The sequence below is a fragment of the Palaemon carinicauda genome, chromosome 44 (assembly GCF_036898095.1).
Source record: "Palaemon carinicauda isolate YSFRI2023 chromosome 44, ASM3689809v2, whole genome shotgun sequence".
Lineage (NCBI taxonomy): Eukaryota > Metazoa > Arthropoda > Malacostraca > Decapoda > Palaemonidae > Palaemon > Palaemon carinicauda.
In genome coordinates this window covers 50,303,752-50,317,782 of record NC_090768.1, presented here as the reverse complement: position 1 = coordinate 50,317,782, position 14,031 = coordinate 50,303,752, and the positions used below count along the sequence as shown (strand labels likewise).

At 38.3% G+C, this 14,031-nt stretch overlaps 1 protein-coding gene across 2 annotated transcripts in view; it reads left to right on the top strand.

The window, feature by feature from the left end:
• LOC137634565 (alpha-(1,3)-fucosyltransferase C-like) overlaps positions 1-14,031 on the top strand; it is a 53,937-nt gene that overhangs the window by 17,171 nt on the left and 22,735 nt on the right. For both annotated transcript variants that reach the window (XM_068367020.1, XM_068367019.1), the window contains exons 2-4: positions 634-758; positions 2,810-2,911; positions 6,861-7,036. In XM_068367020.1, coding sequence (XP_068223121.1) covers positions 634-758; positions 2,810-2,911; positions 6,861-7,036 — 403 coding nt within the window. The remainder of the gene's footprint in view (positions 1-633; positions 759-2,809; positions 2,912-6,860; positions 7,037-14,031) is intronic.

Here is a 14,031-nt window from a genome sequence, read left to right as displayed (position 1 = left end):
AATTCCTAAATCACAAAATTACAATTTGGAGCCCGGGTAGCATGTCTGCTGGAGGCAGGATCGATGAGAGAACTCAATATGATTAATTAATGTGGTAGTATTGCCATAAACTGCCATATGATCCCAATACTACACCAGAGAGGCAAGGCCATTACAAGGAAAGAAAATGGGAAATTTTTAGTTGAAGGGTAGATGTTCGACATTTAGCCAGCTTTAAGAAAGAAGCAACATGAATGCCAGGAAAAATTCATAGAAAAAATAGGGGTATGACAGGGGATGGATTGAAGGAATTGTAAATAAAATAAAATTTGTTTAGTCAGTGTGCATTTATATCTTAGGGGTAAGGAAGAGAGGGGTACCAAAACGTACAGTTCTGATTAACTTATTGAAATGTTGAAAAATAATCATTCAATGTCAGATTGAGTTTCTTATAATTTGTATGAATCTTGGACTTCTGACATGAAAAAAAAGAAAGCTCTGTAACTATATGTCTTTTGCTTTTACCTGCCATTTAATTCGGAAGTTAAATGATATGTAGTATGGTACTGTAGGACAATAAATGCTGATTTTTTTATCTTTACCAGAACTATTTCACGATTGTCTAATTCCCATCTTTATTTCCTTACAATACAGTTTATTTGGAAACGCTTGACCTTGGCTGCTATTGCAGTTCTGATTGTGTCTGCGACATACGTTTGGATACTTGCTTTTAAGCAGTTGTTGTTTTCTTCTGTTGAGAGGCAGTCTAGAAAAACAAAGTAAGTCTGTGAATTTTTATTTTTTATTTAAAAAAATGTATAGTCATCAGTCTGAAGGAGCTTAGTTTTTAATTCCTGTATATAAAACTATTTTTTTAAATTAAATTTCAAGGGGTTTTTTTTTGTGAGAAGAAAAACTATAACTTTAGAAGTTAATTTTAAGAGGAAATTATTGTATTACTGTTAGAATTTTTTTGAACTACATTCACGAATGATTTATTCATGATTAAATTTAAATGTTCATGCCCACTATGTACAAGTTCTTCAAGGAGAGGGGAGACTATTCATTTCTTAACCTTTTTACCCCGAGGCTATTTGGAAATTTCCAACCCTTAACCCCCAAGGGTTATTTTTTATTCAAGCACATTTTGCAGTACTGTATATATTTTTCAAATTGCTCTAACAGCCTTAATTTTTGTCATAGAGAGGTCAGGTTGGTCTCATTCTCTTAGAAAATGCCTGAATTTTCTCAAAAAATTATAAAAAAAAAAAAAAAAAATTGTAAATAGCATTTTTTTGCAGGGACGTACCGGTACGTCCATGGGGGTAAAGGGATGTGTTTTGTGAAACGTACCAGTACGTCCTTTGGGGGTAAAAGGGTTAACTGATAAGACATTAAAAAAAATTTAAGTGTAATTACTCTTGCTATAGATTACTAAAAATGTAATTAATTATTGATAAATCATTCCTGAACTTCTTGATTATATAAGGCACAGCAAACATTCAGAACCCTTACTAAATGGAGTTGGAGTACTGTACAGTACTATTATCACTACACCTGACTCACGAAGTCAGGTTAGGGTTAGCATCTGGGCAAGTAACATTAGAACTGCATACAAGCAAAGACTCACTGGCCTTCAGATATTAAACCAAGGGAGCTAAATAAGTTTAGAGTTTTGAAGCCCATCACTATCAAAACTGGGCTGGATAAGTGTGCATTAGAGAACGGTACTGGGTCGTTTTGATCATGATCATCCCCGCTGTAAACAACTAGCCTAGTTTTCTTTGGATTACTCCCTGAAATAAAAGCATGTTTCATTATTACTTGAAGCATCATTTCCCTGTGAGAATCAGTGAGGCATTTGCACTCACAATAGTAAATCACAATACTGTACAGTTCAACCTTGCAACAATGGACAAATGGAAGGGAAGAGGTGTCCGGCACTGCCGATAGTCCGTTGTGCAGTATCGACAAAATGTTTCTCGAAGCATAAGATCAAGCAAAATTATACCAAATTCTATAGGCTGTAGGTCTACTGTATATGCCAGACATGGATAGCATCAAAACGAGGAACTGATATCAACACACTTTTGTTTCTTCACCTTTGGATAACATAATTAAAGAATGTGAAATGAAACTCATGAAAAGAAAGATTACTAGAGGCATTAGTTTTGTTAGCGATTACTGCAAGGAGTATGCACGCAAATTATTTCTGGTGGAACATGAGCCAGGTTCCATTTGCGTATCATTCGGGAGTAATACTAGCATAATTAGATAACCAGAATAGTGTTTCTCTCATGGTACATCTCTTGGGAAATGTTTTTCAATGGTTGCCGATCAAGTTAGTTCAAAACGCAAAAGGAAACTTGCTGTTAGTTTAGGGGAAAAGCCAGGTAAAATTAAGCTAGTTGATTGTAGTGGGGATGACGATGACAGTGACACACGTCCACCTTGAGTCAATTCACATAATCAGCAAATTTCAGTAGTGATGAGCTTCGTAAGTTCTTGACATTACGTCTACTGTTAGTAGGATTTCTTTCGGTAAGGGCTCTGAAAGGTTGCCGAGCAGTACAGATGTGAAAGCCTCTCATGGAGCCTTGAATTCTTTAATCAAGTACAGTATGTATAGCTGGAGAAGGAGCCTTGTTTTTTGCAAATTTTATTTGAAAGTTTAAAAATTATTTGCCTTGTCGGAATAGGAAAAAGTTTTTCTGCTGTTGGTTGTGGGTCAATAATGGGCGGAAGTTCAAAGTAAAGTATCATCTTTAATATATTGTGCAGTGAATGTTCAGGTAATGATTCTAGTAACCATTATTACTCTTTCCATCAGATTTGAAGAAACCATTTCAAATTGTGACCTTCCAAAGAGAATTCTCTTGTGGACAACACTATGGGGCGAGCAAAGCTTTGGATGGGAGAATATATTTTACAGGTATGAGTTTTAAATCTGTAAAAAGATATAATTACCTTATTGTTATATAATTTTGATTTAATATACTTTTACATATAGTTATTAGCAATAACTCTACAGAGTTGAGTTGGCATTATTGACTATTATCATGTTTATAGTTTTTCTTGTACCTCGACTGTGGACACTATTTTCTGTAGACTAAGTATTCAAGTACAGTGACTTTAAAGGTACTGTATCAGCGTAGTTTGTAATTTGAAGCATCTAGAATATTCAAAGGAAGTAGAAGCAGTGCAGTTTGTACGCCTTGAGGAGTTAAAGGTCGCTCATGAATGGCAGGGGCAAGGGACAATGACAATGCCCCAGATAGCAGGACAGTTCTCTAGAGACTGACCATACATACTTACGATCAGTACTTAAGTTCCCCCTCTACCCAAGCTAGGGCCAGGGAGGGCCTGACAATGGCTGTTGATGACTTGGCAGTTAGACAGGTAGGCTCCCCACGACCCCCATCTTTAGGTCACAAGGATGGTAAGGTTGCAGACACTACAAGAAACATTTGAGCTTGAGCGGGACTCGAATTCCAGTCCGGCGATCGCCAGGCAGGGATGTATCCGTTAGTCCATCACTATAGGTATTAGATGGAGGATCTTGGCAGCATTTCATCCCATTTTCTTTCATTTAACTTTGTGCAACTGTAGCGATTTCCTCCTGTTTCACCCTAAGATTTTCGTACTTCATCTCATTTGCTTTTCAAGTGCAGTGATCCTCTTGATACAAATGTTTCTGCAAACAATATTTTCATGGATGCGAAATGAGATGCGAAGATTTTTTTTGTCTCATATTACTAAAAATGTTCATGATACGAAAAGATGTTTGCCAGCCAGGCCGAAAATAAATTAGTTACCCTCTTATGAGTACAAGTCAGTTGAAGAAAACTGGTTGTTTATACATAATAGGAAATGTACCTCTCTCTAGTAAGGGTAACTATAGTAATAGTACAGTACTAGCCTATATATTTCGTATATGTACAGTATTGTACTGTATGTATTGTATCATTTTTTAATTTATTATTGCATTATGTTCAAATAAGTACTTGATATACAGGTAATGATAGTTAGGTTAGGTATTTAATGATCCAAGTGGTTGTATTTCATTGTGTTTTGTACAGTTTAGCCTTAATATAAAATTTAATGTCATGTTTTTTGTAGGGTTTGGAACGAATTAGGGGATTTACATGCAAAACATGACTCATTATATGAAATTTTCATTGAACAAAATCCATTCCAGAACAAATTAATTTTGGATCTTGAAGCATTACTGTACCTGTATCTCATTTTGTTGTCCAGCCACTGTAACATCCTCTTTTTACCATCTTGATATGGAACTGAATAGCCTAGTGGGTCCAGTGCTAGATGTTCAGACCAAGCATCCATAAGTTAGTAAATCATTAATTGATGTGTTGAAGAAGTTGTATCAAAATTTTTGGATTTAAAAAACCAGACTCAGTAGGATAACTTATCCTTAGGTAATATTGATTTTTTTAAATTCCAAAAGGAAACTGTTTGTACTTATTTTTTATTAAATTTTGAATTTAGTTACAGTATGTTTAATGTTCATTTACCAAGTGTAGTTTCAAATATAACTTAATTTCTACCATACTTATGAAGCTTCACTTCTTATAGCCTTTTGTATTGTCATTTGCTTATGTAGCACAGCTAATAACCAATGGTTCACTGTTTCCAGTCCTGCAGATATGTGAAGTCACTATCCTGTTTGTTCCTATAAGAATTTAAAGTTTTTTCTTTTATACAGTTACAGTTTATGTAATTTGGTGTAAGCTAGTTTTTGTTGTTCAAATATATCAACAAAGTAGTTAGGGGCTAGTGCCTTGTGCCAAGAGCCCCTGCCCGGATTTAAAAGTTGGGAAATCTGAATGAACGAACGATCAAAGTAGTTGTAGTAGCAAGTAGACAAATGACAGATAGTTTTGGGTTTCCTGTCTTTCTTGGAAAAGCTGATTCCATTTGGGAGAATCAATCTTCATTTACTCCAGTGGGAATAGCATTTGAATAAACACATCCTTTTATTCCCCAACACAATGGGTTTTGCTCTTCTGACTCAGTAGTGTGGTTAATTTACATTATGATAATATACATACAAACATATACCAAGGCACTTCCCCCAATTTTGGGGGGTAGCCGGCATCAAACAAATTAAACAAAAAAGGGGACCTCTCCTCTCTACGTTCCTACCGGAACTGCGTCACAATCGCTCTCCATTCATTCCTATTTCTAGCACGCTCTCTTGCCTCTCTCAGACCTATCCTCCTATTACCCAGAGCTTCCTTCACTCCATCCATCCACCCAAACCTTGGCCTTCCTCTTGTACTTCTCCCATCAACTCTTGCATTCATCACCTTCTTTACCAGACAGCCATTTTCCATTCTCTCAACATGGCCGAACCACCTCAACACATTCATATCCACTCTAGCTGCTAACTCATTTCTTCCACCCGTTTTCACCCTCACTACTTCGTTCCTAACCCTATCTACTCGAGATACACCAGCCATACTCCTTAGACACTTCATCTCAAACACATTCAATTTCTGTCTCACCGTCACTTTCACTCCCCACAACTCCGATCCATACATATGGTAGGTAATATGGTAGAAATAGAAATTACATCTTCCCTATACAGTACCATATTCTTGCTGTCTCTTATGCAATGATAAAACTTGGTAAACAACCTAAGATAACAAGTGATGGCTGACAAACATAGCTGTTGTTACACAATAAGCATGGCTTAGGAAAAAGTTGGAAATTAAAAATCAAACTTTTGATATCAAAATGTAGATATACATTAGTTTCATTGTCCAATTGATTAGTTCATATCTGCAGAGATTTTTTAAATTTAGATAAAAAAAAATCACCACTGCTTTTCTAGATATTCAAAAGCAATTTTTTTACAGTAGTGTATGAAAATTCTCAGTTCTGGAAACATTAGCATGTACTATACTGTGATAATATTCGTGGATACTTGCCTAATATTTGTAGAAATGGATTAAAAATCTTCAAGCTTTAAATTCATCTTGTTTTATCAATTTTTAAGGTCTTGAGCTTATACCCACCTACTATTTATAAGGAAAAACATACACTGCTTATATCTTTTAAGTAAAATAAGTTCATGAAATTGGTTATTTTACCAGCTAGTTTGTCTTTTTATCACCAGTAGTTTTGGTTTGTATATCACCACAATTTCTTAAAATTTACTGCCCTTGAAGCTAGTGCAACAAATGAAGTTTTTGGTTTTCAGATATTTTTTCAATCTAGTATGTTTAAAGCTTATAATATACTTGATCTTTGTTAATTTAGGTATTAAAAGAAACTATGAGGTTGACAGAATGGCCAAAGCTACAGTTCCTCTTGCCAGATTAAATTCAACAATTGTATATGGCATCCCACGTAAGCGTGCATAAAGTTCAACTGTTATCCTCTGATGTTAATTTTGTATAAATTACATTTAAAACCTCAACTTTTTTCGTAACTTCCTTACACGAAAACTGATAAGGCAGTTTCTTTTCAGAAATTGATTCTTGTGATATAAATGTACAGTAGTATCTTCTTAACCTTTATTAGAAAATTGTGATTTTGCATAGTTTAAAACTTCAAAGTTCAAACTTGCAGCGAACATTTTTATGTTGAAGAGGCTGACATGTCTCTTTTTATAGTTTATTTATGAAAGATCTATTTTAGTGTTATTACTCTTCTTAAAATATGTTATTTCAATTGTTCATTACTTCTCTTGTAGTTTGTTTATTTCTATATTGCCTTTCCTTATTGGGCTATGTTTCCCTGTTGGAGCCCTTGGGCTTATAGCATCTTGCTTTTCCACTTAGGGCTGTAGCGTAGCTAGTAATAACAACAACAGTAACAAAAACAATAACAATAATAATTCACCTGCTCTCCTACAGGCAGTTAGCAAGACAGTGTGAAGAAAGCCGTTGCGAGCTTGTTTACAACCGTCGACTCCTAGACTCTGCTGATGCTGTGATTTTTCATCCGATTGATCTCCATCCTGATTATGTTCTTCCCGAGTATCATCCACCCAATCAGATTTGGGTTTTTTACACTTTAGAGGCACCACCAGGTAATGTATTGTATGAAGTGTATTTTTTAACCAAGGGTTTGTATTCTCCATATTAAACTATACTTGTTCATATTAACCACCAGCAATTATGGTAATTTTTCTGGTTCTTGACTAATTGGTAGATAAAATAATTCATGTTGAGAATGTGTCCCAGCTGATTTTTTTGCACTACTGAACATTATTAATTATTGTAAATGTTTTCTCCTTTCTGTATAAGTATTTTTTTTATTGAAATTCCTGTAGTGCAGACAGGGCTTTGAATAAAATACATCAGTTTTATACACGTGTCTTGCACAAACATAATTTTTAGGATCTAATAAGTGGTATTTTTAAATATTTAACTTAGCCGGTGAATATATAATAGCTTCAACTCTGCGGCTCGACAGAAAACACACTAAAAAAAACTCGCGAGCGATCGCTATGAAGGTTGCGGGTGTGCCCGCCAGCGCCAACTGTCGGCCAGATACCACTCTTGTTTGTAAACAAAACCTTCAATTCTTCTCTGTCGACGTTGACAACAAGACGTATTCATACTCGCTGTAGAACCTGGAGTTTTCTTAACATATTTGGTGAAGTACTTCATTTTGGTTTGAGCTTTCGCAGTACAGGTGTTTTATCTTCAACTTAAATCTTGAACTCGTTTTTGGATAAATTTAATTTTTGATGACTTTGGATTGTTTTTTGGACTTTCCTTGACTTTTAAATGGCCGACCCTTCCCTCAGTACGGAAGTGTGTTTAGGCTTTTAGCAATTATCTTATCACGTTATAAATTAATTATAGATTTTCCTCTATATATTTTATATCTCAACCGCCTTTATTAGGCCTCTTCGATTAGCTTTCCATTTATAATAAACATCAAAATAAATTTTAATGATTTGTTTATATGCGACCTTTCCTGAGAGTAGGCGGTCCTAACTTGGAAACCGAAGTTAAACAACGTTGAGCCCTTTCAATCGTTATTAGCTTTTAAAGAGCTAATGATTTAAAACTTATTAAATGAATATTTTTTAATAGATATTTTATGAAAGATTTTCTTTGAATAGTCTTCGTACTGTTTCAAAGATGAACTAACGTTTAGTTTATTTATGCTACGCAGTTTGCGCTCTATCGTTACGATAGAGAGAGAGAGTATCACGGTTTCACTTTGCAGAAAGAGTAAATCGATTCTGACGTTTTGTTCATTCTTCTTTCAAAGCTTAAATGTTTTAAATTCTATTTTAAAGGAACTTTTTAATTGAAAAACCTTTCAGTTTTTTCCTTTGGTCAAATAACCTGTTTTTTTGACGAAACGTAAGTGGGCTCTTCTCTTAGGTGCGAAATCAAGAGAGAGAGAGTGAGAGAGATAGAGATGGAGGGAGAGAGAGGAGAGAAAACGTTCCGATCTTTATCTCGTCCCAAGCGGGTAGCGTTGTTCTCGAGTTCCTCTCGTCCCTAGTCTCTGTACGGGGAGAAAGGATAAAACGTTTTTAGTTTTTTATTCTCGTCCCAAGGCAATGTACGGTGAGAGATTGAAAACGTAGTTTTGAATGAACTAGTGTTTAGTCTCTTCCCCAGCCACTGATTTTTTTTATCTTAAAATATGTTCACTGTTTTTTGCTGGTATTAATGTACAGTGAACCCTCGTTTATCGCGGTAGATAGGTTCCAGACGCGGGCGCGATAGGTGAAAATCCGCGAAGTAGTGACAGCATATTTACCTATTTATTTAACATGTATATTCGGACTTTTAAAACCTTCCCTTATACGTAGTACTGTTAACAAACCACCCTTTAATGTACAGAACACTTAATGCATGTACTACAGCACCCTAAGCTAAAACAGGCACAAATATTAAAGGCGATTTTATATCATGTGTTTCCTAAACACCTAAAAAGCACGATAAAAAATGGCAACCAATGTTTTGTTTACGTTCATCTCTGATCATAATGAAGAAACAAACTCATTTAGTGTACAGTACACATATATAGGTTAGTTTTTGCATCGATTATATTGATTATACAGTACTGTATGTTGATTTTTTTATTACCAATGTTTTAGTTTACGTATTTTTCTTAGGACTTCCAAATGAAATCTTTTTCTTTATGACGCCGCCTGAAACGACGGCGTGTACGCTCAGTAAACAACCACGCTCAGAACAAACAAGGCATTTAACGCGCATGATGATAGTGATAAATAATGATACAGTACATACAGTATTTACAGTAAAAGCATTTACAAAATATGTTACCTTACAAATATAAATTATACAGTACTTGTACGTAGCAAAGCAGGAAAACAATTTGAGAGAGAGAGAGAGAGAGAGAGAGAGAGAGAGAGAGAGAGAGAGAGAGAGAGAGAGAGAGAGAGAGAGAGAGAGATTGTTTTACGTACGAATGTAAATTTTAAACAAAAAAATATGATAGGTTACAACATGTAGACTTTTAAAACCTTCCCTTTAACTTAATGCATACAGTACGTACATTACTAAACTATAAAACAGGTTAAAGTAAAAAATAAAGATTGTTACTGTACTCACCACGAAAGAAGTTCAAGAAAAACTTGAATGACGATGGCGATGAATTTGCTGCACAGTAGAAATGATGATGATGAAGCTGATGATGTGTTCTACTGTGCAGTCAATGATAGTATTTTACGTCTCTTCAGACGGAGGTGCCTTTTCCTGGGACACCTCTTCAACTTCTTCAATTTCTTCCGAAGGCGTACTAGCAGGAGGAACTGGCTCTTTTTTGCGAGGCTGGAAGAACATTGTGATCGGAAGTTGTTGCCGCTGCTTCTTTTTTCGATCCAAGAGCATCCTGTAGGGAGTCATGATGTCATCGACCTTATTTGAGAATTGCATCGAGCGAACCATATCCTCGTCCCACTCTTGTAACATTTCTTTCGCCTCCTTCATATGGTTGCAGAACTTGGCAAGCCGTTCTAATGTTAAGCCCGTTTCTTCGACATTTTCTTGGGTCTCTTCCTGGGCACCCTCACTCTCTTCCTCACTTGCCGATTTCGTCAGGTCTTCGAGGTCTGCGTCAGTTAGGGGCTGGGAATGGCAGTCCAACAACTCGTCGACGTCTTCAGTCGTCATGTCGCCAAACCCGTCACCCCCAATTATGGCAGCCAACTGCACAGATTTCCGTATTGCAGAGTGTTGGATTTCCGACGGAGTAAATCCCTTGTCGTCGTAAACAATCTCGGGCCACAACTTCTTCCAGCTCGCATTCACGGTTGCAGGTTTCATCTCTTGAAGTGCCTTTTGAATATTCTGCAGGCACGTGGCTATGGTGTACTGCCGCCAGTACGCCTTCAAGTTGAAATCTTCATCCTCGTCATCTTGGGCAGCATCCACACACGCAACGAGGTCCGCCAAGGTATTCTTCGTGTAGAGGGCCTTGAACGCCCTGATAACCCCCTGGTCCATCGGTTGAATTAATGACGTGGTGTTGGGTGGCAGGAACTCAACCTGAACGCCCTCACGCGACAGGTCAGTTGCGTGTCCACCAGCGTTATCCATAAGGAGAAGGATCTTGAATGGCAAGCCCTTCTCTAAGAGATATTCATGGACTTGCGGGATGAAACACTGGTGGAACCAGTTGGAGGTCAGCATCTTCGTAATCCATGCTTTTTGATTATGCATCCAGTACACGGGAAGGAGATTCTTATTTTTATTTTTCAAAGCGCGAGGATTTTTCGACTTATAAATAAGCCCCGGCTTTAACAAAAATCCAGCAGCATTGCCACACATCACAAGGGTAACGCGATCCTTGAATGCCTTAAAGCCAGAGGCTTTGGCTTCCTCTTTGAACAGGAAAGTTCGCGACGGCATTCTCTTCCAAAACAAGCCGGTTTCATCCATATTAAACACTTGTTCCGGCTTGTATCCACCTTCAGCGATAATGTTCTTGAAAGTCTGGTTCACGTAAGTTTCAGCAGCGGCAGTGTCAGCGGAAGCAGACTCCCCATGCAGGGAAACGCTTTTCAGGGCGAAGCGTTTCTGAAACTTCGCGAACCATCCTTTGCTGGCGGAAAAACGTTGTTTCTGACGCTGGGAATCAGTGGAGGTCCCTGGTTGAGGATCATCTACATCATCATCTTCTTCAGCATGGTCGCCATCGTCGTCATGAGGTTCCTTTGCCGCAAAATTCTCATACAAGCTCAAAGCCTTTGTTCGGATGGTGTTCGTATCCAACGCTATGTTCTTCTTCCGACAGTCGGCAATCCACACAGCTAAAGCACCTTCCATGCGTACGATCGTTTTATTACGCGTTGTAACGACTCGCTTCGCTGATCTGCTAAAGGTGATTGCAGCAGTCTTTCTAATGTTCGCCTCGTCCTTCTTGATGTAGCGAACGGTGGATTCGTTGATGCCAAAATGGCGGCCGCGTAACTTCTAGCATCTTTTAACATGTCGAGAAGCGTAACCTTCTCAGCTATCGTCATCATCCTTTGGTGGCGTTTAGGCTCACTACCAGCCTTACTAGAAGCAGAACGCTTGGGAGGCATTGTAACAGAAAGTTCAACAAAAAGTTCAACTTAAAACAGTCGCACACAGCACAGATTAAACTTCACAAAGTTAAGAATGTCTACTCAGCAATACGCGGAAAGAGAAAGTGAACGATGCAGCCCCGCGAGAACTTTGATGCTGCGGGTAGAAGATGCGGGCAAAACACCAATCACAGGCTAGATAACAAAACTTGAGTTTTGATTCGTCATCTATCAGCGCTTGAACCAATCACAACCCGTCTTGTACAGTACTATGGTGCGTTGGTTACTCATAGAAGATGTCCCGCGCACACTGAACGTACGTAGATTAAGTACAATACCGTAATAATAATAAATAATGATAATAATACTGTACAGTAATAATAATAATAATAATGATTAATAATAATAACAATAATAATTTTATTAACAACAACAACAATAATAATAATAATAACAATAATAATAAAAATTTACGTACGCTATTTTACGCCTCTCTCTCTCTCTCTCTCTCTCTCTCTCTCTCTCTCTCTCTCTCTCTCTCTCTCTCTCTCTCTCTCTCTCTCTCTCGTACACTTACAGTATTCGAATTGTGATTTTTGCAACAAAGAATATTATTGGATGCAGTACTGTACTACGTACGTATACATACAAAAGATTCATGGAAAAGAAGCACATCCATTACAGTACACACCATTCTAATATGGTATGACTGCATCTGATTTGCGTTTCATGTTCGATTTAATTTTACTACGTACTGAATTATCGTATGATCACATTCTCTTTTCCTGTTTTATTTCTTTCTGTGCTGAATTATATATCATATGTAATGCAATGAACAATCAGTAAGAGCAGATATTACTAATTTAATGGAATTACAGGTAACAAAATATCGTATTTGGTTGTCTTCAGATTTCGCGGTATTTTCGAATTTTCCGGAAAATCCGCGATATGTATATATATATGGGTTATGGGAAAACCCCGCGAAGTGGTGAATCCGCGATGGTCGAACCGCGAAGTAGCGAGGGTTCACTGTACTTACATTATACGACTGATTTCGCAATTACAACCTTTTGATGAGGGTAGAATTGCGTGCTTCAGGTAGAAATCAGTTTTATTCATACCTAATGTGAATTGTTAAAAAATTCGATTTCAGTGAAATAAGTGCAAAACAGAAAATCGTAGTGATAAAGTGATATTGCGCAAAGTGTTATCAGTGTTGCGACCGAGGGTTCGTCTGTTCGTGCCTGTCGTTCGCTTAGTCCGGGACCTCTTGCAAGCTCCCAAGGCCAGGGGAGAAGTAATGTCGTACGACTTATGGGTTCGAGAGGCCTTGATCAGCGAACAGACGTTCCCTCTATGGTATCGGGTGTATCTTACCAAGATCACCCCTACCATAAGGCGAGAGAGACGATTTTCTCCTCGTCATCCGAAGGCTTTTCGCATAAGAAACCGTGGAACAAGGTTTCGAGGCCCTTTAAGCGAAAGTCAGTCCTTTCAGGACAGGTCCAGCGTCCTGGTTTTAACCATTAGGACAGCTCTGACCCTATGCAGTCATCGGAAGACTGCTCGCCGCCTAACAAAAGCGTAACACAGACTCCGAGAGTCTTTTTGTAGGCAAGGTTTTGCGGTCACAGACGTTACCCTCGTCTCTTACCGCAACCATTCCCGTTGATCCTAAATGGGTTGTACGGCAAGACATGCAGAATAAGCTTGCCTCCCTTATGGAAGACTATTCTGCCGATAAGTCCGTTGAGCCTAGCCGTTTATCTCATCGAGATCCTGGCCTTCAGCCACCCTAACGTTCCTTTGTGCGTCCTGTTGACGTTGGCGTAGCCAAGTCACGTCAGTCAGGTTGTTTAGAACCACACTCGATGCGGTCTCGTGTGGATTTTCAGCCACATTTGGACGTTAGGCCACTTGCTGGTGCTCCTGTTGACGTTCAGGACGTTCGCTAACAATCGGAGTTGACTTGTTCTGCCGCTGAGCGTCAACCTCCGCATTCTAGAGTTGTTTTGACTGCTCAGTCTAGGCGGTCAAAACAGTCTCGAGTGGACGCTGTGCGTCCTCACGCACCTGTTGTTGTTGACAGTTCACAGACTGTCAAGCAGTTACATGACGTTGCGTCCTGGTCTCACGCACCTGTTGTTGTTGACAGTTCACAGACTGTCAAGCAGTTACATGACGTTGCGTCCTGGTCCGCTACTAATGCACCAGTGCGTGTGGACTCTGCTTGTAAAGCATTGCCACCACGGTAGGTCTCTCCCTTGCTTGAGACTCTGCTATTATCGGACAAGGTTCCTTCAGATGAGGAAGTTGCTGTTCCCCCTCCTACTGATATTCCCTTGAGGACTCTGTCAGACGGAGAGGAGCCTAAAGCTGCTTAGCCCTCTATGGACTTTAAATAAATCATGCTGATTTTTAAGGATCTTTGTCCAGATCTTTTTGTAACTGCTGCTCCTCGTTCGCCTAAACGTCAGAGCTTACACTAGGCCTAGCTTCTTCGAAGCCGTTGTTTTATAAGC